We start from the raw sequence: 27,427 nt of genomic DNA, 5'->3' as shown, positions 1-27,427 counted from the left end.
CGCTTTCGCGGTTCCGTAACTTGGTGATTTAAGTGTGGAATGTAACAAATTGATTGATAAGATTTCGAAGGAAATTCTAACTGTTCCAAATCTAATGAGTGACAATCTCAAATAGTACATAAAAATAAATAACATAAACCACGAGACAAGTAATAAAATTCTAGCTGCAATTTAAATTTTTAATGTAATTAGAACTAGTACAATAGATAAGCTTTAAATAAACAGTCTAACTATGTGAAGGTAAGTAGCGTCTGAAAAATAATGAATTCTTAAAAGAGGCGTCCTTTCATGAAACTAATTTTATTGTAAATTATATGTATGGCAGATGAAAACGAATAATGAGTCTGTTGTAAATTAATTGAAAATAAAGTGTTTATAACATTATATTTATTGAGTACTAGCTGACCCGACAGACTTCGTAGTGCCTCAATCGATAAATAAAAGACCTAAACTTTTGTATAAAATAAACTTAAAATAAACAAAAGGAATGCGTCCGACGGGGGATACATCAAAGGAAAAACAAAATTGTTATTTTTATTTAATTCCCAGCATTTTCATATTTATCTACCTTTTAAACCTTCTCTGGACTTTCACAAATAATTCAAGACCAAAATTAGCCAAATCGGTCCAGCCGTTCTTGAGTTTTAGCGAGACTAATGAACAGCAATTTATTTTTATATATATAGATTTTATGAACCAAATAAAAATTACGTAAACTTTAAGTTAAATTTAGCCTTGTTAGGTAATTAAAAAAAAATGAAACAATTGTAACGAATTTCGCAAAACAAACATCATAGTTTGAAAGTGTGGATAATCCATCATCTTGCTTTGATCGTTGTTAGCATTGCCTTTCACAATTATAAACTTTGTGCAGTCTTCTTGACTTTCACTGGAATCTCATAAAGTGATACATTTAAATGTAAATTGTTCATATAATTATTAGTAAAGTATATTAGGAAACGTAATAAACAATTATGCTAACGCACACGTATCTATCTAGTATCACTATTATTGTATGTGGTAATAAACTGTAATTATTATTACAAAATTCGATTAAAGTTTCAAGGAATTGTATTTATAATTTACACTTTTACCGGTACTACTACCCTATGTTGTGTACCCTTTTTTTGGGGTCGGGATCCGAACCTTATACGTGGTCCCCGCGCCTGGGGATATTGAGTATCCTTCGTTCCTTCGTTGCCATATGTTTTCTATTTAGTTTATGGAATAGCGATTGTAATGAATCGAGAATAACGTGAGATTAGTTTTCGGGATAAGAACATCTCAAAACGTGAATTTGACCGTAGTATTGTCAAAAGTTCAGCGACTCTCAATTGCATTCCTCCATTCGAATGAGCTAGGAAGTATGATGAGGGTGTAGTTAGGAAGCTAAGGCATATTGGAGGAGGTCCTCACTCTTCCTCTTCTCCCTCCAACATAAGGGTAGGTCTGTTACCCCCCTCTACCATGTGGGTATCCGTAAACTGATTCTCCAGCGTAAGAAAGATAAGGTATAGTTGGCTTGCAACATGTCTTCCAGTTAATAACGACTTAGATGGGAAGTTAGGGCTAATATAATAACGTTGAGGTCGCATACCAGTTCTTCTGAATAATGGCCGGACACACTTTTATGATTAAGATCCTCTGATATTCCACTTTAGTGAGCACAACGCACACAGTTTTGAGGTTATTGCTACAGTTTCGTTATCTTTTGAGGTTAAAATTTTATCTGAAGGTAACTTGTTGCGAATGTTGTACAACGACATTGTTAATGTTTATGCAAATAATATTAAATTGTTAGTTTGATTTTTATTAAGCGTTCGGTTTCGCAATGTTTTGTTTTGTGTTACTCATGAACTAAAAGAATGAGATGTGGTTTTTTTTTCTCTTCCTACCTATCCTGATAGCCTTGAGGCTATATCAGCTTCTCCTTGACGTGTAGGTGAGCTCATGGGGCTCAAACCGAAATGGTGCTAGCACTGGCCCTAGCAAGAGCAGTGCTTCGCAGAATCGCAGATCGCAAAAGGCAACCCACTGAGAAGATCCCGCGAGAAACTCAGTGGGCTGTGTCTATGGGTTAATTCACTCGTCGAGCCCTTCGTCGCAAGCGACGGGTTCGACAAGGACGGTGGCCGGGAGATGTGGTGTATCGAACGAGGCCTACTGCGGCGGATTTGAAATCCGTTTTTTATTATTAACAGAAACACGTAGGTACTTACAACATTATAAGAAAATGTTGATTTTTATGAATAACAATTATTGTTTTTTTTTTTGATACTGGTAACAAAAATGATATTAATGATATGATGAATGATAACTGTCTGTAGTTTGATGCGAGATCCATTAAAGTAGTTGATGCAGGTAAAAGCGCGGGGAACGGACGAATCAACATCAAACATAAACTTTTTAATCAATCATCGTCTGGTATTAAAAATAATTTTTTGTTCGAGCATCGTCACACGTCATTTGACAACCTTTTTGAGTTAATTCAACATAGTTATCACTTTCACGAACACGTTTTAACTTGTCATGCTGGAGCTTGATAGCCAGACCAGACCAAATTTGGTCTGACAATCAAATCAAATCAAATCAAATAAAAAAAAATAAAAATTATTCAACATAAATGAAAGTACATACTTGTTGAACGTCAAAAAGAACTACCGCCAATTCACAAAAACTAGCCTCCGTCCTGAGAAGAACTGGCAAGAAACTCGGCGGGCATGTCTTTTTTTTTAAATATTAGTGGGTCTGCGTTCTCTGGGATGTTTGCCATCTATCTTGCCCGTCACCATCAGTTGCTTAAGATTGTGACCCTCCTTTCGAGAAATGTATCCAAAGAACTCCAATACTCTACGAATGCATATTTTGGCGAGTCTACTTTTAACATTAAGCTCCTTTAGTATTGACACATTGGTACGAGAGGCAGTTCTTGGAATTTCGAAGGCATCTATGGAGTCTGTCGGCCTTTTTCAGTGTCCAAGTCTCCGCTCCGTAACTAAATATGGAGAAAACCAGCGAATTTTAAATTTCTAAACTTGTCATACTCTAATTAAATATTTGTTTTAAGCTTTCGCAGCTTTCTACGATACACATACAATTATATAACGGAAGTGTCACGATAACAGATTGACTGATCCCACTACTAGAGTTTATCCGCGATAATGACGCCTGCAACGGTATCAAAATATCCGGAAATCATTACAAGTGAAAATCGTAATAAGAATCCGTTTAATAATGTTATGTGTAGTATATTTGTATTTGTTTGTTTGTGATCGTGTGTGCTTTCAAGCCGCTTAGACGATCAACTTGAAATTTAGTGTAATGTTATTGGGATTTTTTATTTATTGCTTAAATGGGTGGAAGAGCTCACAGCCCACCTGGCGTTAAGTGGTTACTGGAGCATATAGACGTAAATGCGCCACCCACCTTCAGATATAAGTTCTAAGGTAAGTAAGTATAGCTACAACGGCTGCCCCACCCTTCAAACCGAAATGCATTACTGATTCACGTCAGAAATAGGCGGAGTGGTGGTATCTACCCGTGCGCACTCACAAGAGGTCCTACCACCGGTAAATATTTTCACATAAGATTATTTTCATAGTACCATTAGCGCATCGGTGGATCGCGATTACGTTCAACAAATGCTTGATACATTTCTGACGTGCACTTCATAAGTTATGGCGGATTGCAGCCATGTTCGCTAGCAAGCAATTCTTCTATCTTCATACGAAGTCGTCGTGGCCTAAGCGATAAGACGTCCGATGCATTTGTGTTGTGCACTGATGTTCGAATCTCAGGCGGGTACCAATTTTTCTAATGAAATACGTACTCAACAAATGTTCACGATTGACTTCCACGGTAAACGTATAACATCGTGTGATAAAAATGAAACCCGAAAAATTATAATTTGCGTAATTACTGATGGTAGGACCTCTTGTGAGTCCGCACGGGTAGGTACCACCGCCCCGCCTATTTCTGCCCTAAAGCAGTAATGCGTTTCAGTTTGAAGGGTGGGGCAGCCGTTGTGACTATACTGAGACCTTAGAACTTATATCTCAAGGTGAGTGGCGCATTTACGTTGTAGATGTCTATGGGCTCCAGTAACCACTTAAGACCAGGTGGGCTGTGAGCTCGTCCATCCATCTAAGCAATAAAAAAAAAAAAAAAAAAAATTGAGTTAACATCTCACGTTTAAATATCCAACAGTTTCCTTGACCGTAATAGACGCTTCTGAAGCAAAGACGCAACCAATTTTATCGCATTTATGAGGTCAATAAAGCTGTTAGCTGATTACCAACAAGCTGGCACAGGCTTATAAAACGCTTGCGCACATCGACTCTCGAACCACAAGCACCGGTCATCGTCCTCGTCGAACCCGTCGCTTGCGACGAATTGCTCGACGAGCTAATTAACCCACAGACACAGCCCACTGAGTTTCTCGCCGGATCTTCTCAGTGGATCGCGTTTCCGATCCGGTGGTAGATTTTGCGAAGTACTGTTCTTGCTAGGGCCAGTGTTAGTAACACTCCGGTTTGAGCCCCGTGAGTTCACCTACTAGTTAAGATTACGTTGAAATAGCCTCTCAAGGCTATCAGCATAGGTAGGAAAGAATCTTGATTTAAAATGAAAGATCTTTTGATGCTATTCAGTCTCGCAGGGTGAGTGTTGACGACTCGGCATTGCAAGGCAAACGGGTTCGAGCACGTATGCGGCCTCGACCGACGACCCATTATAAAAACATTGACTCCGTCCCGTCACAGCTGGTGCGGCGAGAACTGGTTCCAGGAAAGCGCTACATTGTCCTGATCGACAACTTCAATTGTCAATCATTCATTGTTCAAATTGAGCAGATATAATTGAATTTCTACAGTGATTAACAAAGAATTTCAATGAAAAAATGCAATTAAATGTTTTTTTAGGGTCTGACGATGTTATAGATGGTAGTTCTAATGTAAATCACGAATTCTTGATAACCTCACCTTTTTTATCGCATTGTATGTGTGAGCGATGGATGGTGAACCAATGGTATGCGGCGGTATGCGCGAAGAGATTGGGTGCAAAAGGCGGACTATGGGAGAAGCTTACATGCAGCACTTTACTGGTGGTAGGACCTCTTGTGAGTCCGCGCGGGTAGATACCACCACCCCGCCTATTTCTGCCGTGAAGCAGTAATGCTTTTCGGTTTGAAGCGTGGGGTAGCCGTTGTAACTATACTGAGACCTTAGAACTTATATCTCAAGGTGAGTGGCGCATTTACGTTGTAGATGTCTATGGGCTCCAGTAATCACGTAACACTTGGGCTGAGAGCTCGTCCACCCATCTAAGTAATAAAAAAGAAATAAAAAAAAGCGGTGGCTGATGATGATGAAAAAATATGTGGATGCGTTCACGGCCTGTCTTCTGTTAAGCGGTTATTCGACATTACGACGTGAATGTCTCAATTGTTTGTCAAACGGCATTGAAATGCAGGAGTGCTACGTGGCAGGAATATGATTATCTGTGATCACCTCGATCCACTGTTGTCGTTCTGACGTCATCCGAACATTGTAGCAGTATCCTCATGTCCCTGCTACCTCACGACTTAAGTATTAGTCGTATGGTACTTTTCGGATTCATAGGAAAAGTATTAGCGTCCAATCTACGTCTGGCGCTAAGCAATCTGTCTATTGATGTGTTGTGTTTAAACGAATATTGCTTATTCTGCGATCTCGAATGTTAGCTAATAAAAAGTTGAGTTTCAACAATATATGTGTTTTAGTTCTCGTGAATCGTAGACGTAATAGTTCCAAGGTTTCAAATACTTTAGACCTTTTTGTTAACACGGAAATCTCTGAAACGGACGGTCAGACGTATAATGATAATAAAAAAACGCGAGATTAAACAGTTAAATTAATATTTAATTAATATCAGTTCAGTTTTATTTATTTATTTTTTTTGCTTAGATGTGTGGACGAGCTCCTAGCCCACCTGGTGTTAAGTGGTTACTGGAGCCCACAGACATCTACAACGTAAATGCGCCACACACCTTGAGATATAGTTCTAAGGTCTCAGTATAGTCACAACGGCTGCCCCACCCTTCAAACCGAAACGCATTACTGCTTCACGGCAGAAATAGGCGGGGCGGTGGTACCTACCCGTGCGGACTCACAAGAGGTCCTACCACCAGTAATTACGCAAATTATAATTTTGCGGGTTTTATTTTTATTGCACGATGTATTCATTCACCGTGGAAGTCAATCGTGAACATTTGCTGAGTACATATTTCATTAGAAAAATTTGTACCCGCCAGCGGGATTCGAACACCGGTGCATCGCTCGATACGAATGCACCGGACGTCTTATCCTTTTAGGCCACGACGACTTCAATAGAATAATAGAATAGTAGGTAGACTCGCAATAATAATACATTTCGTAAACACACATTTCTCACGCACTATGTACGATATAAAAGATATCAACGCGTCAACGTAATAGTGTTTTGAGTTCACAATAATATTATCAGTTAATTTGTTAATTTTTCGGTTCCTAAATCTGGTTTGGTAATTCAGAAAGTCTGACGACGCGTTGTGTCTATGGACTTCGATCACCGTTTCCACACTAGTTCAACAATGAATTAGAATGTCTGTATATAAAATACTAATAGGCAAGGCGTTGCAGCAGTAGTGTGGACCGCACTGTGTACAATCACTAACAAAAGCGCTCCTTTCTAATATTTAAAGTTATTTCCGTAATTGAAATTCGTAAGAATTTATGAAAGCATTATCGTTCCATTACTCTACTAACTTTAAAACTTAACAAGTATATTTTATGATATCTAAGACAACGATATTAATTTGTATTTACTGGAGGTAAGAGATATTGGTTCCGACTGTTTCTATCGCAAGGAGTCCTTTGTGAATAATACGGGAGAATCGTAATTCAATATCCTCGTAATCGAAATTCCGATCTTCTGTCTGAAGGAGCTTGATATATGACGCTGTTTTTTAACTCTCTATAACCTATGCTAGTGAAGTCCGCTCATTTATGCAAAAAGATCACTGCATTATACTCACCCCTATTTGAACTATTTATATCCGAGCCTAGAAATTATTACGTCTCATTTTGAACTTATCATGTCATTGGGTCGGAGAAACGACATTCTTTACATAAACAACCTTTGTACCAAGCACCACCGACCAAAGGTTCAGTTAATTGTACGATAAATTTTCGTTGGCAGCGGCTTAGCTCTGCCCCTGGCATTGCTGAACTCCATGGGCGACGGTAACCTCTCATCATCAGGTGGGCCGTATGCTCGTCTGCCTACAAGAGCAAAAAAATAAATAGTTGAGCCTAATTCCTTACTTTAGACTTAACGACAAAGGGAAGATCTTCCACTGGGCGGGTGAAATTTCTCGGTAGACCCATGGTCCGAACGTTGTTGTTCGAAACTTGTATATATACAAGGTTATCTTGAAAATACCGTAAGGTAGATTTAAGAATCTGTTAAATACCTTGTTTTGTACAATAGTTACCGCCGCATTAGAATTCACAAACTTAAGCGTGGTCAAAACAGCATGCGCGTTGGTAGCGTTTTGTTCTCAGCGAAAGTCCGCAAACAATGGTTGACTTGTATAATTAGTGTGTGAAAGTGACCGAAATTACAGGATGTGTCATGTAATTTGGAAATGGAATACGTGATCGCGACGTAGTTTTTAGGATAGCCCAAAACGGGAACTAGTAGAAAGTGGCAATATCCTATAGTCATACGGTATCTCCAGTGACTTCGTCCGGTGGTCAGGATTTTGCAAAATAAGTTTCGAATTAAAAACAGAGACAAATGTAGACTGAAACAAATGCTTAATCTATTCAAATTAAGAAGGATTTCGATAATTTTCATTAATAAACTCAAAAAAGTTATGAATTTTGTTTACGGGAAACTAAGTTGGGAAAATGTTCAGAATATTCAGGTCTTTTTTTTAGCAGTAGAAATTTTAGCAGTAGAATCGAAATTTGTATAGATGTGTGGATGAGCTGACAGTCCATCTGGTGTTAAGTGGTTACCGGAGCCCATAGACATCTACAACGTAAATGCAGCTACCGACATTGAAATATGAGTTCATAAGGTATCAGTATAGTTACAACGGCTGCCTCACCCTTCAAACCGAAACGCATTACTGCTTCACCGCAGAAATAGGCAGGATGGTGGACCTATCCGTGCGGACTCACAAGAGGTCCTACCATCAGTAATTAAGCAAATTATAATTTTGCGGGTTTGATTTTTATTACACGATGTTATTCCTTCACTGTGGAAGTCAATCGTGAACGTTTGTTGAGTACGTATTTCATTAGAAAAATTGGTACCCACCCGCCTGCGGGATTCGAACACCGGTGCATCGCTCAACACGAATGCACCGGATATCTTATTTTATCTTTAGGCCAAGACTACTTCATGTTTTCACATCTCTTATTCCTGGAATACAAATTGAAAAAAATCAATGATTGTAACAATTGAAGTTCTCACGGAATATTGTCATGTGATATCTAATAGAAGCAACGACCGATGAACCGCGGAGTTGAAAACGTCTCGCTTCGATGCCTCATTGGCGATAATCGGCCGATATCTAGTTTTTACCTTCTTAGAAAACTCAACGAATTACTTAACTGCATTTTTTGCGTTGTTTATAATAGACGTGACCTAAAGGTGTTTTAAAATAGAGGGAAAAAGGCCTAGGGGTAGAGGTCCCAAACGATGGTCGGACCAAATAACGGAGGAACTGGGGATACCTATCAGCGACGCACTCCACCGGGCTGCAGGGCGGGATCGATGGAGACAGTTGGTTGACGAAATCGGACGGAGTCACGATCCTCAGCAGTGAGGAACCGATCGAAGAGAGAGAGAGAAAGGTGTTTTTGAAATTTTCAATGTCTCTCTCTTTTTTGGCTGCGTGATATGATTATTAACGTTTCTTTTTTGTTTGACAGAAACAATTCGGCTTACTTTGTCGACGTTACAATTTTGAAATGTACTATAGATGTTTTGGAACGTAACGATTGAAAAACACGCCTAACGTGTCACGAAAATTCAGTTTTGTTAATAGAATATCAAGCTAATTTGTTGACAAACCACTTTAATAGTTATGAAAATTAATATCTGTGAAGTACTAAAAGAAATTCAATTAAAATCCCGCAGCATTCTCGTACATCGTTAAATGAATATATAATAGCTATGTGACCTCAAAGATTGTGCCTTTTAAGCACAATCTTTGAGGAGAATATTTCGTAGATCCAAATTTTATTTCTTCAGAAAATTCATTCATCCAAAATAGAATATTATAATCTCTGTTTTAAGTTTACCAATAGCTTTCTCGCTTACAAAGAACAAGGAGATTGAATCAATGGAACACCCACGAATCGTTATACGTTAAAACACTATTAAACACTGCTTATTGTCACTACAAAAAATTCAACTCGGGTTTTGTACAAAATACGTGTTCGTATCGAGGCTTGTGTTTTCTCACGGTGACTTCCGTTCCTTGTGTGACACGACGCGACGCCTGAATAGCCGGATTTCATTGATCAGACTTTAGAGAACGAATACACCAAGAAAAACAAATCTTGACGTATTGTTTGAGTTATTTTTCATTTATTTATTACACTTCGTGTAATATTTACGTTGGCGGACTCAATGTCTAAGGAAACGGCCGTCTGGTGTACTACACAAGGGGGTCGCGGGTTCGAATCCCGCCAAGGGAAGATATTTGTATGATAAATATAAATGTCTTTTCCAGAGTTATGGATGTATATTAAATATATGTATGTGTATAATAAAAATCCTATATTTATTTCCGTTATCTCGTACCTGTAACATAAGTTCTTTACGAACTTATCACGGGACCAGTTAACGTGGCGTGACTGTTAGTAAATAAATAAATAAAAAAATAAATAAAAAAATCTACAAGTCAGACATAGGTAGTGCAGAGTAAATAATAGTAGGTGCATTGAAATATGAATTAAATTACAAATACATACATACCATAAATAAGTGTAAGTATATGTATATGTAGGAGATATTATATGTTATATAAAAGCTATCAGTGTTTTACTGTAAAAAAAAACAGTAATCATTAAAATGACTTATTAATCTATTGTCGATAATTTGTATCTATTTTTGTTTAATTGAGAAATGCTTTACCGAACTACTGCAACCTATAACGGATTCGAGTTTTTTTTTCAGATTTTCTTTAGAAATTTCGTGTTTATTTTGTTTGAGTTCGAAATATGTTTGGATTAAAAAAAAAACAATAAAAATCTCGTGGACCCGAATGAAGATGAATACTCGTACATAACAGGATATAAGAAGCCGGTCATATAATAATCTCTTAAGAGAATGAACGGTGAAGAGAATAATGACGTTTAAAATAATGTACAAGGTTTACTGTTCGAATTTGTGTGTAAAAATTGTTGTAAATTTTTTTGCTCTTTAAATCTGTTCGGTAAAACCATTTTATTTTCTCCCCAATTTTTCTGGTTGTTTTTTTTTTATGTTTTATTAGTAAAAATAATTTTACGATGGCTATCTGTATAATTTGTTTAAAGATTAACAAATCGTATATTTAATAAAAAAAAATTTTTTTTTTTTGTAAATAAAACAATTTTTACGCTTTTATTTCACGTTAATTTTTTTCATTCTATGGTTTTCGATGTTTCCAATGCCTGCTTGAACAGTTTTCATAGGCACGGACGACTGTGTGATCGTTGAAGGAGAGGAACAAATTCGAGATTTAGCCTCAAGGTAATTTTAATTATGTATATGACAGGCGGAAATCGAAGTAGATACTATTTTGAGATACACGTGAACAGAGTCCACAGACATAGTTTCACACTGAGTTTCTCGCCGGATCTTCTCAGTGGGTCGCGATTCTGATCTGATAGTAGATTCAGCGAAGCACTGCTCTTGCTGGGGCCAGGGTTACCGATTCTCTCATGTTGAACCCGTGAGCTTCCTTACCGGTCCGCGCGAATTTTGAATAGCCCCTTAGGCTACCAACTATTATTAGGCAGGAGAAAAAATGTGTGAACGGTTTAGATGTGGTCATGATCATTGTTAAAAGTTCTTAGCGATGATAACCACTGCCAGCCAGATTATGACCTCAACTTCTACAAAGCTCAGTTTAATTTAGATGTAAATAAAAATTAAAAACCATAAGTTTCGTAAAAATTAAAACTTTAATTACTTATTAATAAACGTGAGCACGTTTTAACTTTCTTAATAAAATGCTTCATACACATTTTTAAAGTTGTGTGTAACTGTATGATGTTAGAATAATCTATCATCTTTCGTAATCATTGTACACGTAAGCTTGCAGTGCAATAATGTAACCTCAAACATTTCATAAATCTATTAGCTTTAGTGACGTGCAAATGGCCTTAGGGTTTGCGGTAATTTTATAGAAATATTTACTTTTCTACTTTTCTGCTACTACTACCGCTACTACTTATATAATAAAAGCGGAAGATTTGACCGTGAAAGTAGTTTTAATTAAACCGAATACCAAGTTATAATAATCATAATCATCATCATTAGCCTGTAGCAGTTCACTGATGGACAGAGGCCTCTCCAATTGCATGCCACGGAGCACGATGCTCGGCTTCTCTCATCCAGCTCTCGCCAACTACCCTGCATAGGTCGTCACTACACCCAGCCGAGGGTCCACCCTCTAATTCATTATAATACTAATCAAATCGTGTTCAATAACCATATCATTCCTGGACCGGTAATATTCGAATCCACGGTACTCGAAGTTGTGTCTGAATACACCTATCTAGGCCAAATTATTCAGCTAGTCAGGGCCGACTTCGAGAAGGAAGTTGATAGGTTGATTAGCGAGCTGAAATGGCAATGGGCCGGACATACGTGTCGCAAAACCGATGGCCGATGGAGCAGACGCTTTTTTATATTTTTTTATTGCTTAGATGGTTGGACGAGCTTACAGCCCACCTGGTGTTAAGTGGTTACTGGAGCCCATAGACATCTACAACGTAAATGCGCCACCCACCTTGAGATATAAGTTCTAAGGTCTCAATTATAGTTACAACGGCTGCCCTACCTTTCAAACCGAAACGCATTACCGTTTCACGGCAGAAATAGGCAGGGTGTTGGTACCTACCCGCGCGGACTCACAAGAGGTCCTACCACCAGTAAACCGCGTTCTGGGCTAGATTAAATCCAGTGTAGAATTAATTGAGTTAGTATCAGCCCTTAAGCTTTTGTACTGTATTCACTGAGTCTGAATTGCAAAATAACATATAACTCGTGGCTCGGAGGCATTGTGTGGTTCAAGGGGAAGTTGGTTTGAAACTGGACCCGTATTGCTATAACATATTTCCAGTTGCAAAACCATGCGTGATTACGTGAGCTCACGAGTATTCTCGGTCGATTACCAAATGGTCAATAGTCACACTATGTGTTTCACGAAACATTAAATATTTCAGTACTCGGTCAAATTGTTATTTTATTCACGCTACTCACAACCTTGCCTCGCTAAGAACACAGTTCAAATTCAAACGCGCACGTAAAAGACCTTCAAGACTTGATATCCTACGGCGATCAATTCGTTTCGTCCCTGAGAAACTCGTCAGGAATGCGGGAACGGTTCTGTCTATACACACCTTTTCTATATTCACAAGCCATGTAACTAACCTTTACAATAAATAATGTGAATGCTTTATAATAAACACCGGCCAGTAATGTTGTTTTAATTAGTTTTTGATTGTCTTTTATTTCGAATTAATGACGTTTGGTGTTGCATCTTTTGTTGTTTGTCTCTATTTACTTATAGGTCTACCTGTCTCTTCTATAGTAGGTATAGCTATGTTTTTTTATTTTGTGGCATGATGGAGAAACACGCCGTCGCGCTGGCAATTTTAAAATAAACTAGCTTTTGGCGGTTCAACAAAAACTCTTTCAAATTCAAATTAATTCGTATTATTCCTAATTTGAATTGTATAAAACTGTTTACTACAAATAAAGGGGAAACATTTAGGTTCTAATGATTCCTGATTTAATTTTTTTATTCTTATTGTCCGAGCAGGCAGACGATCATACAGCCCACCTGATTGATGTAAGTAGTTACCGTCGCTCATGGAGGTCAGCAATGCCAGAGGCGGAACCAAGCCGCTGCCTACCGCTTAATACTAACAAACTCTTAATATCTGATTTGTTTATTATCTGTGTTTTTTTTATTGCTTAGATGGGACCAGCTCACAGCCCACCTGGTGTTAAGTGGTTACCGGAGCCCATAGACATCTACAACGTAAATGCGCCACCCACCTTGAGATATAAGTTCTAAGGTCTCAAGTATAGTTACTGCCGGGTAGTTGGTGGTTTTTAATGTTATTTTCATTGTTTGTTACAGTCATACGCTGCGGAGAACTCGGCGGGCAACTCGCAGGTCATCCTCGACAGCTTGAACAACAAATATTTCTTCTATACCAGAACGAGAGGTCTTTTCCGCATCTGCTACCCGAAAGAAAGACCGCCTACAGGTAAGGAGACTCAGTAAAACGAGAAACTAAAAATACGTATTATCTAGTGAGAGGTTTTAGAAGATTCAACCTTATGTCTGTGGAGTACGGTACAATATAAGCACTGTGACATTCATGATATTATCGTCTGACCATTTACGTCATCTTTTTTCTCCCTACCTATTCTAGTCACCTCGAGGGTTCATGCTAGATTCACAGAACGAGTAGGTGAGCTCACGGGGCTCTAACCTGGTGATGTTACGAACACTAGCCCTAGTAAGAGCAGTGTTTTGCAGAATCTACCACCGGATCAGAAATGCGACCCACTGAGAAGATCCTGCGAGAAGCTCAGTGGCACAGTTGCCAGATGGGGGGGATTCCCTGCAAATTCGGGGGGGTTTTCGACCTTGGGGGGGGGAAATTCGGGGGGAAAGATTCTTTGGGGGGACATTCAGGGGGAAAAAGTTAGTTGGGAGAAATTTCGGAGGTTTTTTGAGAATCAATTTGCAATTACTATTAGAATAATTATAGTTATACTATTCACAAGTAATATTATAAAGGACAAATTATGCAACCAAATAGCAATAGAAACTGCCGAAGCGGTTCTCAGGATTCGATTTTCACTGCCAAATAGATGCATAAATTTTGTTCCCACATCGGACATGTTAAATATCTTTAACTTCGAAAACGAGTATGCTTTAAATAATATTAACGAAAGTGAATATGATCGTGATAATTGTTTAGAGATGGTTGAAGTTGATGGATAGCTTGATTAAAAAATAAAAGAATCCTTTTGGTTTTTTTATTTCTTCTTTAAAATAAGTAAAAACTGTTTTGGGGGTTTTTTTCTTCAAAAAGCCTATTTTCGGGGGGTTTTCGAAAAAAGTTGGGGGGAAATTCACACGGTCATCTGGCAACACTGCTCAGTGGGCTGTGTCTGTGGGTTAATTTACTCGCCGAACCTTTCATCGCAAGCGATAGGTTCGGCGAGGACGGTGACCAGTGGTTGAGGTACCTAAAGGCACCGTTAATGGATCGGGAGGATTCTAAATGACGTGATTAGGACGACGTCGACTGTTTACCATTCAGTCCGCAAGATCGGGTGTGAAAAACTCACAATTTTAAATTAATATATTATTTGTGTCCCTTATGTATGTATATGTGATATGTAATTTTGGTTGGTTGGTAAAATTAGGTTCTTAAATACTAACATTATTATCCACTTACGTCAGTAAGCTACTTTTAATTACAACTGAATACTTGTTAATGAGAAATGATATGATCAGAGAAATGCTAAACAGTAATATGATTAGTCTAATTGATCGTAACATTGTTTTTCTATCGTTATACAAGCCGTTGCAAATCGTGCTTTATTTAATTAATCCTAAGAATCATTGAAGAGTTTTAGAGGATTCTTCACATAGTCAAAAACGAGTTGAAGGAAAATGGACTTTATTGTTTCGGGATAAGCGTGCTGGCTACGACCGGCTAGCGTTGTACGGTATATTTGTCGGCAAATAACTGTTGAATACAATAATCTAAATGATTGTACAAGTAGGTTGTTTGTTCCACGCTTTGCTTACTGATACATAGAGATAACGTTACTTTATCGATTTTCCAATATATCTGGATGAACAGGAAACGGGAAATCGATTGTTTCGGCGTACATACATTTTCTTATCACTAAGACTCTTTGTACGACAAGACATAAACCATGTGGCTTATTGATTTACCACGTGTTTACGAACGAATTTCCCGACGAAGGAATAATTTCGAGTAACAAAAAGCAATCCCGCAATGTAATACATATATTTGCGTGATGATTGGTGGTTGGATGGATATTAAGTGCGGGTAGGATGTTGTTAATTTCTGGCGCAAAATAGTCCAATTTGAGGAGTGGAACAGTCGTTACACTTCCAAGACTACTTTCATAATGGTGGTAAGACCTCTTGGGAGTCCGCGCGGGTAGGTACCACCACTCTGCCTATTTCTGCCGTGAAGCAGTAATGCAATTCGGTTTGAAGGGTGGGGCAGCCGTTGTAACTATACTTGAGACCTTAGAACTTATATCTCAAGGTGGGTGGCGTATTTACGTTGTGGATGTCTATGGGCTCCAGTAACCACTTAACATCAGGTGGGCTGTGAGCTCATCCACTCATCTAAGCAATAAAAAAAAACCATGGTTTACTTTGTATGCATTTTTTTAATAATAATAATAATAAATAAATACATATTTACTAACGATCACGCCACGTTAACTGGTCCCGTGCTAAGTTCGTAAAGAACTTGTGTTACAGGTACCAGATAACGGAAACAAATTTAAGATTTTTATTCCTTGGCGGGATTTGAACCCGCTACCCCCTTGTGTAGTGACCATGTCACTTACCAATACACCAGACGGCCGTTAAAAAATGCTCCTTTTTATATATAACATGATTAATATCAAAGTTGAGCTAATCTTACAAATGTGTATATAGTGTTAATCATACAACAACAAGGACTGCTTTACGTTCTAACCTAATTTACTACTACTATACAATAAACGCATGCATAGATGTAAAATTTATTATTTCCGTGCTCGCCCACCTGCCCGAGTGAAACTGGAAAGGCCTCCGGGATACCAGTAATTGTTCCTTTCAAAAAAAGTGTATAAATATCAAAGAATTTTTGTAAAAAGAATACACGGTGACTAATCTATGCGAGATATTGTAATCTTGAAAGTATTTCAATTAAAAACAAAAAAGGAACTTTTTGGCGGGAACGCGAGGAGTGAAGTTGTGTGATTTGTTTTATTTTGTCTATTTAGTGTTTCTTCGGGTTTAAATGTGTAATAATGGTGGTTTATTAACCGTTTAATATCTGTGAATGTGCACAAATGTGGGAAAATGAAACAAAGCCGCTGGACGTAACTTCTCGGGATCCTCCAAAAAGTCCACTGAAAAAATCTTAGTAAATGACCACCATTTTACTGAGATTAGATTTCATCTCATATCATCTCATTTAATTTCATCCCAGTTGATTAATGTCTCAAATTAATCATTTTCATTTCATTTCACTCCATAATATCATTTTTCATAAAATTAAGAATATACATTAAAATAAGACATGACTTAAAGGTCTCAGTTACCAGGTCATAAAATCTCTTAAAAAAAATACAAAAAAATATAATAATAATTCTTTTTGAATAAATATTTTTTTTATTATATAAAAACCGTATTTCGATTAAATAAAAACGTGATTCATCAAAGATTTCACTTCGTAGAACCGGTGTGAAAGTGTTCTTGGATCGATGAACGTGTCATAAAAATATTGTTAAAAAAGATGTACATACATATAATATGTTATCGTTTTTGTAACATTACATGCGTCGTTATCGCGTGTTTACTACAAAAGTATGTATACGATTTTAAAATGATTCTCACTTAAGGAATCGAAATGTTGTAATTAAAAAGAAAGTGCCTTATTTTGAAGTAGGAACGTTATAATGTCAACGTTTTCGGCGAGTACGTAACTTTTTAAAAATTAAACAATTTTATGTTTAACTGTCTCAGTTTTTTTTTTTTATTATATTTAATTAAATAATTTTTAACAGGAGCTACACGCATCTACTTTCTAGTCACTGTTAAAATTTTCTATAAGCTTCTATGAATATCAACGAAATACTTTTTTTTTATGATTGAGGGATTACTGGTGGTCCGGAGGCCTTTCCAAGTTCACAAGGACAAGTGGGCGAGCAAGGGCTTAGCCAGAAGGGGCGGCATTTGCCAACAGCTACCCGAGTGCCTCCAAAGGAGACCTAACAACTAGAGAGTAGCTGCATCGCGAATGAATCTACTACCGGATCGGAATCGCGACCCGCTGAGAAGATCCGACGAGAAACTCAACGGACTGATGTTTAGGTTAGATTGCACTTTGCCGAGTTCGACGGGTACTGTTACCAGGGTCCTTACTCCTTGTGTTACAGCTGAAGGCGTCTAATGCAAGGGTTATTGGACCTGATGGATCTGTAAGGACGTGCTTAGGGCGTCGACGGTGACTGGCTCCTGCGTCAACGCAATGCTGTTGATGGGTCTAACAAAACTACTTTTACGATTTAATTTCGCGTTTTTATTATCATTTCCAACGTTTCGAATAATTTACGGTTTTCTTTTATTGATTCGATGGTGCAGTAGTTAGCGCTCCTGACTGTCGCGTCGAGGGTCGTAGATTCGATTCCAACATCGGGCGAACATTGTGTGATCAACAGATTTGATTGCTCTTTGTCTGGGTATCTATTATCTGTATATGTATGTGTTTAAACATATATAAATAAACTTATCAGTCTCCGGTATACATGTAACACTATTTTTTGTTTTTTTTAACTATGCTGAGATAGTCTTGAGAAGCTATTTCAGCTTCTCCTTAACGTGTAGGTGAGTTCACGGGGCTCAAACCGGAAGAGTTCTTAACACTGGACCTAGTAACAGCAGTGCTTCGCAGAATCTACCACCGGGTCGGAAACGCGACCCACTGAGAAGATCCGGCGAGAAACTCAGTGGGCTGTCTCTATGATGTGCTGGTGTTATTCTTGATCATTAAGGTTCGACTAAGGTGTTATCCGTAAACATTCGAATATAGTCCTAGCGTTAGCGTAAAAGTGGTTTTGATTATGTCTGCAACTTGCGAAAGCCGAAGAAAATACTATTGAAGTCGCCCGAAAAGATTACAGGCTAATAAATTTATTTATTTATTTATTTAGACACACCAACAGCAATACACACAAAACATTCAAGCTTAAAATTAACATGTATAAAATTAAGTACTGGTATGTAAGCCAGTTACAGGCATGTACAGCAATCTCTTATAACAAACTATGACATGTTACAGCAATTTTACAAACAGCGGAAAAATAGGCTAAATTTAAATGTTAACAGTACGACAAAAAAGTATACAGTCAAACCTGGGTAAGTGGGAACTGAATAAGTGAGAAAACTCTATAAGTGAGAGTAATAGCCAGGACCCGTCATTTTAAGATCCCAAAACCTCTATTAGCGAGAAACAGAAACCTCTGTAAGAGAGAGTCGTTTTTCCCTCATGAACCTCCGCAAGTGAGACTGCTACTTATCTATACCTCTATAAGCGACAGGCGAACTTTATTTATTTATATTATTTAGGAGGAACAAATTACAAATTGAGCATCTGCTATGTTATGACTCTTTCTTAACTTTCGTGGAACTTCCTACCACTGTTTTAGTGTTGTTTTCTCGTCAATATTGAATCTTTTCTATTTCGTGGAACTAAATAACGTCGTTATTTTATCGCATTCTTTTCGAATGGACACGTGTGCCTGTGTACCGTCCTGTTTGTCGGACTTACTCAGTTTATCGTTAATTAATTGCGAAGGAAAGTTCTGTTCTGCATAATGTCAAAACGGAAAATTAAAGTTATCATTAAGTGATAAACTTAAAATAGTGAATGCCTTTGAATCCGGAAAATCACATTGCATTAGCGAGAAACTCGGATTAGTGAGAAACCTCCATAAGCGAGAATGAGATTGAGCTCCCTTGAACTCTCGCTTATCCAGGTTTGACTGTATTTGGTTATATTCACTACAAATCTTTGATAAAGGGGAATATCTAAGGAGGTTTGTTCTACTTTGTAAATTCAACCGTATTCGATAAAAAAATATGAAAACATAACGTTATCGTTGATTGATCTATCGTAGAATGGAAATAAATCATTAAACATACATCGGTGAGGTCATTGATACTAGTTTCGCGCATTGGAAAGTTGTCCATTGCATATTCACAGTCCGTAGTGATGACCGTATACGATTAGTGAAGTGTTGAAATATTCAGGGCAGAGACGAAGGTCTAGGCCGTACGTGGGCTGTTAGAATTCAAATAAAAAATGGCCACTCGATTAATAATTTTATTAAGTGATCAGTGAAGCATATAGATTAATTAAAAAAATGCTTTAATACATCCACTGAAGATTTAAATTAAATGAAAAACTTAAAATTTTACACAATATTCCTATTTTTAAACTAGAAAAGTGCGAGAAGTATTCTTTCTATTAGTTTAGAATTAACACGAAAATAGCTGTCAACATTATAGGACGCGTCGGTTATCCATGGATTAAGCTTTTAGAATTGTGAACTTCAGGATTTTTTAATTCTTTTTTTTAATGTGGTATATATCCTTATTTAAAAAAAAAATACAATTATGGACACATTACTGTAAGACACTGTAAATTATAATCTAGTAGTCGAAAGAAACGAACGAGAAACGAGGCTTGTGGAGAGTATTAAGCGGTAGGCAGCGGCTTGGCTCTGCCCTTGGCATTGCTGAAGTCCACGACGGAAACCACTCACCATCAGGTGGGCCGTATGCTAGGGCAGTAAAAAAAAAAGAAACGACATATAAAAACTGTATAAGATAATACTAATTTAAAAAAAAATCGATTTTAATTCGAAATTAAATTCGAGGAAAAAATAAAACATAAAATTACTAATCAAATAGGTGTGATAGCAAATACGGAACCGATATGAGCTCTCGTGTATTTAAGACTAAAGTAAAAAAAACTATTAATTACGAATTTTCCTTGTAGAATTACAGAAGATTTAATAATACACAGTAGGTATTAGCTGGTACATTCAAATGTTGGGCTTACCCGTTCATCTATTGACAAATCTCAGTTAGCCAAATCATCCGTACGTGTCTAATTTGTAGATGTCCTCTTGCAAAACAAAGTTCCTATTAGTGATAAAACACGTATCTATTTGTTCTTTTAGTGATATGATAACGCAACGCTTAAAACATTTTTTTAACTTTTATCTGTCTATATATGTATATAAATGAATTGCTGTAGTAGACTAACGATAGTCTCGCTTAAATTCAAGAACATTAAAGCCACACTGACCGGTTTTGCGCCGTCTGCATCCAGTGGATTCCCGTAAAGTTCAACAGTCGTCGGTACACCCCGAATATTGTGTGAGGCATATGTCCAGCAGTGGACCTCTGTGGGCTGAGCGATATATATGTAACGATATGTAACGCAGTAATGCGTTTCGGTTTGAAGGGTTGGACAGCCGTTGTAACAATACTGAGACCTTAAAATTCATATCTCAAGATGGATTGGCGGTATCTACGGTGTAAATGTCTATGGGCTCCGGAAAGCGCGTAACACCAGGTGGGCTGTGAGTTCGCCCACCCTATCTAAACAATAAAAAATAATAATTAATAAACGATTAATAAATCCGCACTTTATACGGATTAATAAAGAGTCGTACTATCGACGGTTCGCGCTCTAAGGGTTAAGTATTGAAATTGCTTTGTAATAATAACGGTAAAAATCTGTTGTTATAGTGTTGGTTCCTAATAGAAAGAAAGACGCTTGGACAGATAAGCTATAATAGATCTAATCAATAAAAAAAATTATGAAAGGATAAGAAGTATGTGAATGCCTTACATACCTACTATTGTTTGAGTGGCATACCGAATAAACAATAGTTTATTAGGGAGGTCGTCTATATCGCTACCGACGGAACTGGAGGCTAAGACCTTGGCCTGACGCCTTAATTCCATCATTGCACGCCATTTTATACCGTACTTTGTTAATTTTTAATCAATCGAGAAAGCTACCTTAAATTTATATATAAACTAGCGAATCGCCTCGGCTTCGCTCGCTTCAATTAACAAAAAAATTAAAAATTAATAATGATAATACACATATTATTATATATAAACCCTTCTATTTGCGTGAGGTTGATAAAAAATGAGAATTATAAAGAAACATGGAATATGATTATTTTAATGAACTTTTATTATTATTTAAAAAAAAATGGTTACTGTTTTTTTTGTTTTGTTTAATAAGTATTTAATTATTTTTTTTCTAATTTTCGTAAAAAGGTCATACATACAAAAGAAAAGCCATTGAATTTATTGAGTGAGTGCTTGCTTCCCTGTAAACGATAGTTGACATTGTTTTATTTTCTTAAATATAAGAACACTTATTGTGGCATACCTATAATAGTTAGACAATAATATCCTTTCGGGGCTCTTTTTGTAAATAATGATGTGTTCTGCAAAGTCGTTCTACATTATTTTATTCTACCATCAATAGTTATCGCAGCCCACCTGATCTACATAATATTTTAGGTATTTTTTTTACACCTTGGATTTTATTAAAGCCTTTCCCAAAGTGGGCGATAACGCCCCCTTGTGGGCGCTGCAGGCCTAAAGGGGGGGCGGAAAGAGACCCAGAAAAAAAGAGGGCGTTGTGTAGAGGCTTGGGAGACGATTTGTAATTTCATCTAGGAGGACTCTCAGACACCGGCTGAGCTCTCGCTATATAGTGGTTTTGAGATGGTAAAATGAATTTGAATCTTGTGGTGTCAATGATTACGGTTGAATTTCGATTAGAAAAACACTAGTACATATTATTGTAATTACCTATATTAATAATAATAATAGAACGAACGTGAGTTGCATTTAATGAAACGTAATTAAGCAACTAATAAATACTCCGACTAACATAATATAGTAATTAAAAATATTAATTAGTAATTATAATTATTAATTAAGTGTATTGCAATTCCATTTATAATGCGATAAATTACAAGTTACGTTTTCCTGCTGAATCTGCCTATTCGAATCCATAAATAAATATGACATTGTGGAAATATGAAATTGAAATAGCCGTGATTTATTAATGTTTGATATTTTTCTTTATATTTTTGGATTGAATACACGGTGTATTCCGAAATCGTATTTGATTGGTCATTCGTTGATTCTTAAACAAATTGGCAATAAAATTGTGAAGAAAACTATGGAAGGTAGTGCTAGATGGTCCTCCTTAGTTCTATCCTCCATGAAGAAAACCTAATCTAATAAATTGACAGATTTTTAAAGCTACAGATTATACATTGAATACACGAATATAAATGTCTATGGTTTTCGATTCCGCCTTACATGGGTAAAATGTAAATGTATTGTTATTATATTGTTTTGTTCGACAACTATAAAATCTGAATGCGTAGGCGATTGAGCAACGACTGAATTGAATTACGCGCGATAAATGATATTATTTTAAATTATATTTTCATAATTTAAATTCATAAAAAAAAAATTTAAGACACTATTTTTAACGACCATCTGGTGTAGTGGTAAGTGACGTGGTCACTACACAAGGGGGTCGCGGGTTCGAATCCCGCCAAGGGAAGATATTTGTATGATAAATATAAATGTATTTTCCAGGGTTATGGATGTATATTAAATATATGTATGTGTATAATAAAAATCCTACATTTATTTCCGTTATCTGGTACCTGTAACACAAGTTCTTTACGAACTTATCACGGGACCAGTTAACGTGGCGTGATTGTTAGTAAATATTTATTATTATTATTTATTATTATTATTACTATAATTTTATCAAGGTTCATTTGTTAGCTATGGAATTATATTATGCTTTTTAAAGTTTGCTTTTACGTTGCCTTAAAGATATTGGATACTAGAGCGGATGTGAACATGAATGCAATGTGACATTGTATACTTAAAATCGTATTATAATTACAAGTAAAGTTAAAAAGTTCGATTTAAATAAGCAGTGTTTGTTATTTAAAAACTTAATCATCGACAATTTTAATATTACCTCCACAACTAATCTGTTCAAGTGATATTTTCCAACTGTCATCTCGCTCGTAAGCTAAAATTAAATACGGTACAAATGCAGAAAGCGGTGAGACCGATGGCCGTTTGTCTTGTGATTATGGTGTCTCTGGATGGTTGCGAACTGTCCAAGTACTTTCTCGATAATACGAGGCCGTCAGCGCAAAAGTGGCCTAACTTACCATAGTTAGTATGGAGGCAATTAGGCTTGAATTTTTATGAATTTGAATTTGAGTAGGCAAAAAAAAATACGCGCAAAAATAATGTTTACAAAGCTATCTGTTATCTACGTATCAAACTATGGAAAGGCCGGTTTTGCATCAACATTTATTATATTTTAAACTAGTTGACCCGGCAAACTTCGTAGTGCCTTAATCGATAAATAAAAGTCCTAAGCTTTTGTATAAAATAAACTCAAAACAAACAAAAGGAATCCGTCCGACGGGGGACACATCAAAGGAAAAATAAAATTGTTATTTTTATTAAATTCTGAGCATTTTCATATTGATCTACCTTTTAAACCTTCTTTGGACTTCCACAAATAATTCAAGACCAAAATTAGCCAAAGCGGTCCAGCCGTTCTCGAGTTTTAGCCAGACTAACGAACAGCAATTCATTTTTATATATATAGATAAATTCCAATATACGTCATATAAGCTTGAATATAAAAAAAAGGTGGGTTAGGCCCCTTTTGCGCTGATGGCCTCATATGACGAGCTAGTTCGTTTGAATAATCGCGGAGAGCGCAGGTGAAGTGAAATCTTCGTGTCAAATAGACGGCATCGACCGGTCCTGGAGTCTTCGATATCTGCAGTTAGGGCTGCCTCGGTCATTTGGTATTTTATATTGACATACGATTTTGTAACTTTTAACAGAGATCACCTATAGGGTTTTAAGGGGTAAATATTATACATATAACGGCAACCCGGTCACGTTTATTACTGTAATTGTCGCCAATTGTATGAAGAACGTAGGTAGGACGTCTTGTGAGTCCACACGGGTAGGTACCACCACCCTGCCTATTTCTGCCGTGAAGCAGTAATGCGTTTCGGTTTGAAGGGCGGGGTAGCCTCTGTACTGTTACAAGTGAGACCTTAGAACTCATGTCTCAAGGTGGGTGGCCCCATTTACGTTGTAGATGTCTATGGGTTCCGGTAACCACTCAACACCAGGCGAGCCGTGAGCTCGTCCACTCATCGAAGCAATAAAAAATATATATCAGTTTTTGAAGTACCACGAAAGAAACCTAAAGTACCAATAACAATTGTATCTATTTTCATCGCGGTATGATGATTGTCTCAAGAATTGCAAGAATGCATAAATTTTCAGTGCACAGGAATCATCGGGTGCCTATTACTGTAATCAAACTGCGCCGGTCGTATTGCGACAATCACACGTTACAGAACTAATCGGATGTTGACTTTTGTCGTCTTATCAATTTCTTATGTTTCTTCATTATTATTAAATTTATTAATGTACACTTAACACAAAAAAAAATGCATCATTTTATTTATCATATTTTTCTGGGAATTGACAATCTTATGATGACGGAATATTAAATTTTATACTTGACAGCCTTGTTTTCTAGGGATGCGCATCCTTGACTCTGTCCCTCGCCGGTTCAACGATCATACACGTATCTGCGACGTACCTAGTACTTATAAAAAGAAAAAACTGGAAGTCCTCGAAAGGCTCTTTATCAATACCGTGTCGCGTCATTTGGGTTAAACAACTCGTTTTTATTTTGATATATTTACATTCGGCGTAACACAATATCGTTAAAGGTGAGAGACGAGAGAGACTAGATGACAAATTTTACTGATTGCTCGTGTCCATCGTCCGCGACCACGAAAACTGTAAAGAATTCTGAAATAATATAACGACAATAGTAAAGGCGCAATTAAACCGTAAAAGTACTTTTAATTCACGAAAACCGTAAATTATACTAATAATACACTAACTCTAAGCAAAACAAATATCTTGAAGTATTAATATAGACTAGAGGTCCCGCAGTAGTCGAAATTCGACTATAAAAAATATTAAAAAAGATAATATTTAATCTATTCTCAATTTGACAACAGACGTCAAGAACAAAAGTTTGACAATAAATAGTATGCATGCGTGTGTCAAATACATGGTATGTAGTGTGTGTAATGTTTTCTTTATTGATTTAAAGTATCTTTAATGCATTATTTAAAAAAAAATTTAGCATTGTGCACTTCTTCTCTATATTCTCTATAAGTGAGAAAAATTTCATACTCCTCCGTCCGCGCAATTTTCGTAAAAAGGGATACAAAGTTTTTGCTTCACGTATTAATATATAGACAGAAAATGGTAAGAATAATTTCCGTTAGAGAATATAATTATCACGAAAACTGTGTATACTCGTATGTGAATACGTATCGTTGAAATATCGTAATAGAAACTAACTAGCGACCCGCCCTCGCTTCGCTTCGGAAACTGTAATTTATTATTGATTTCTCCACTATTTAATGGATGTTATTATACATAAAAACCTTCCTCTTCAATCACTCTATCTATTAAAAAAAACCGCATTAAAATCCGTTGCGTAGTTTTAAAGATTTAAGCATACATAGGGATATAGGGACAGACAAAGCGACTTTGTTTTATACTATGTAGTGAAGATCAAGTTTCGTAAGAAGAAAAGAACGCAACACACACGCATTGGTTGATTCGAAACCAGATTACCAAATAGTGTCATCATTTCACAATTATTTATAAAATTATATTTTATTAATTGCATTTACATATACTGCTTTATCTATTATAGCTTATCTGTTCAAGCGTCTTTCTATTAGGAACCAACACCACGACAACAGATTCTTACCGTTATTAATACAAAGCAATTTCAATACTTAACCCTTAGAGCGCGAACCGTCGATAGATCGACTCTTTATTAACGCGTATAAAGTGCGGTGCGTCGGAATAACGGCAATTGCGCAGTTTTCTTTATTTTTAATTAACAGGTTGAACGCTTTTCGACCCACCCACCGGCTTAGCAGAATTTACTATAACATTAGTGCCAAGCCACAATGAGGGAATCCGTAATTTTTATCAACTTGAGATTTTCAGTCTAAAATTTATAAAATGCGATAATTCGCACCGAGGATAAAAATTAGCGACTTTTACCGTCTAATTTTTAAGATATTTGAAAAGGCTATATAACTATATATACCTTGATTAAAGCTACAAGTTTCTATTGGACTTGAAAACCACGCCGTTCGTTTCGGCTAAAGGGCCATGCGATTGACTTCCACACGCGTTTTGTTTGATAGCTGCAATCTGTGGCTTGTAGGAAGCGTTTACGTTGTAACACTCACGCGGTTCAATGTGACTCTCATGGCCCGAACGGTTCAGTAAGATAAGGCTAACCGGTGAACACCGTGGCCTGAATGAAAATTTTGTATATTTTCATTAAAAAAAAATATTGCTCAGATGAATGGACGAGCCCACAGCCCACCTGGTGTTAAGTGGGTACTGGAGCCCATATACATCTACATCGTAAATGCGCCACCCACCTTGAGGTATAAGTTCTAAGGTCTCAAGTATAGTAACAACGGCTGCCCCACCCTTCAAACCGAAACGCATTGCTGCTTCACGGCAGAATTAGGCGGAGCGGTGGTACCTACCCGTGCGACTCACAAGAGCTCCTACCAGTAAACGGCGTTCATCGTGTTAAATAAATACGGTTATATTAAGAATATGTTTCATTTAAGTAGTTTGATATGTAAATTACACATAACATAAAGAATTACAAAAATCCATTTACATTTAAAGAAAATAATTAAGATTTTGTGCACATTTAATTAATCCTGTGCTTTTTTCAAAAATCCTGTAGCAATTTCTGTTAATAATATTATAATAATATACAAAGGTACTGTTTTCTACTGTGAACACAACGGTAATCGGGTAAAATATGTGCTCAGTGTGAAACCAAGGAGCATAGTTCCAGCCTTATTACCCTGAAGATAAAATGTCTGATGCCTGAGTCATTGCACCTGATAGTCGCTCATTTCTTGTGATTCGTTGAAGCTTAACGAGCTTGTTTGTTACAATGTTGGGAAGATAAAATGAATACGTAATTAAGTTATTTTTTTGTATTTTTTATTTAGAACGTTTTATGTCTTGCATGTATTTGGACTTTCTTTTTACTAAAATTAATTTGAAACGTTGTTTTGGAATAAAAATTTATTATATTATCTGGAACCGCTGCGTTCATCGATAGTGCATTTCCAGAGGTCTTTTTTGCCACGT

General features: G+C 36.8%; 2 protein-coding genes across 4 annotated transcripts in view; one reads left to right on the top strand and one right to left on the bottom strand.

The window, feature by feature from the left end:
• Positions 1–27,427, bottom strand: part of LOC114253338 (nudC domain-containing protein 3) — a 386,657-nt gene that overhangs the window by 8,782 nt on the left and 350,448 nt on the right. The gene's annotated exons all lie outside the window — the stretch shown is intronic.
• Positions 1–27,427, top strand: part of LOC114253306 (transmembrane protein 178B) — a 59,625-nt gene that overhangs the window by 4,925 nt on the left and 27,273 nt on the right. For both annotated transcript variants that reach the window (XM_028188138.2, XM_028188139.2), the window contains exon 2: positions 13,394–13,523. In XM_028188138.2, coding sequence (XP_028043939.1) covers positions 13,394–13,523 — 130 coding nt within the window. The remainder of the gene's footprint in view (positions 1–13,393; positions 13,524–27,427) is intronic.

The sequence above is a fragment of the Bombyx mandarina genome, chromosome 17 (assembly GCF_030267445.1).
Source record: "Bombyx mandarina strain Sakado chromosome 17, ASM3026744v2".
Taxonomy (NCBI): Eukaryota; Metazoa; Arthropoda; class Insecta; order Lepidoptera; family Bombycidae; genus Bombyx; species Bombyx mandarina.
The sequence above is the reverse complement of the archived record's forward strand: the minus strand, read 5'-3'. Positions and strand labels throughout refer to the sequence as shown.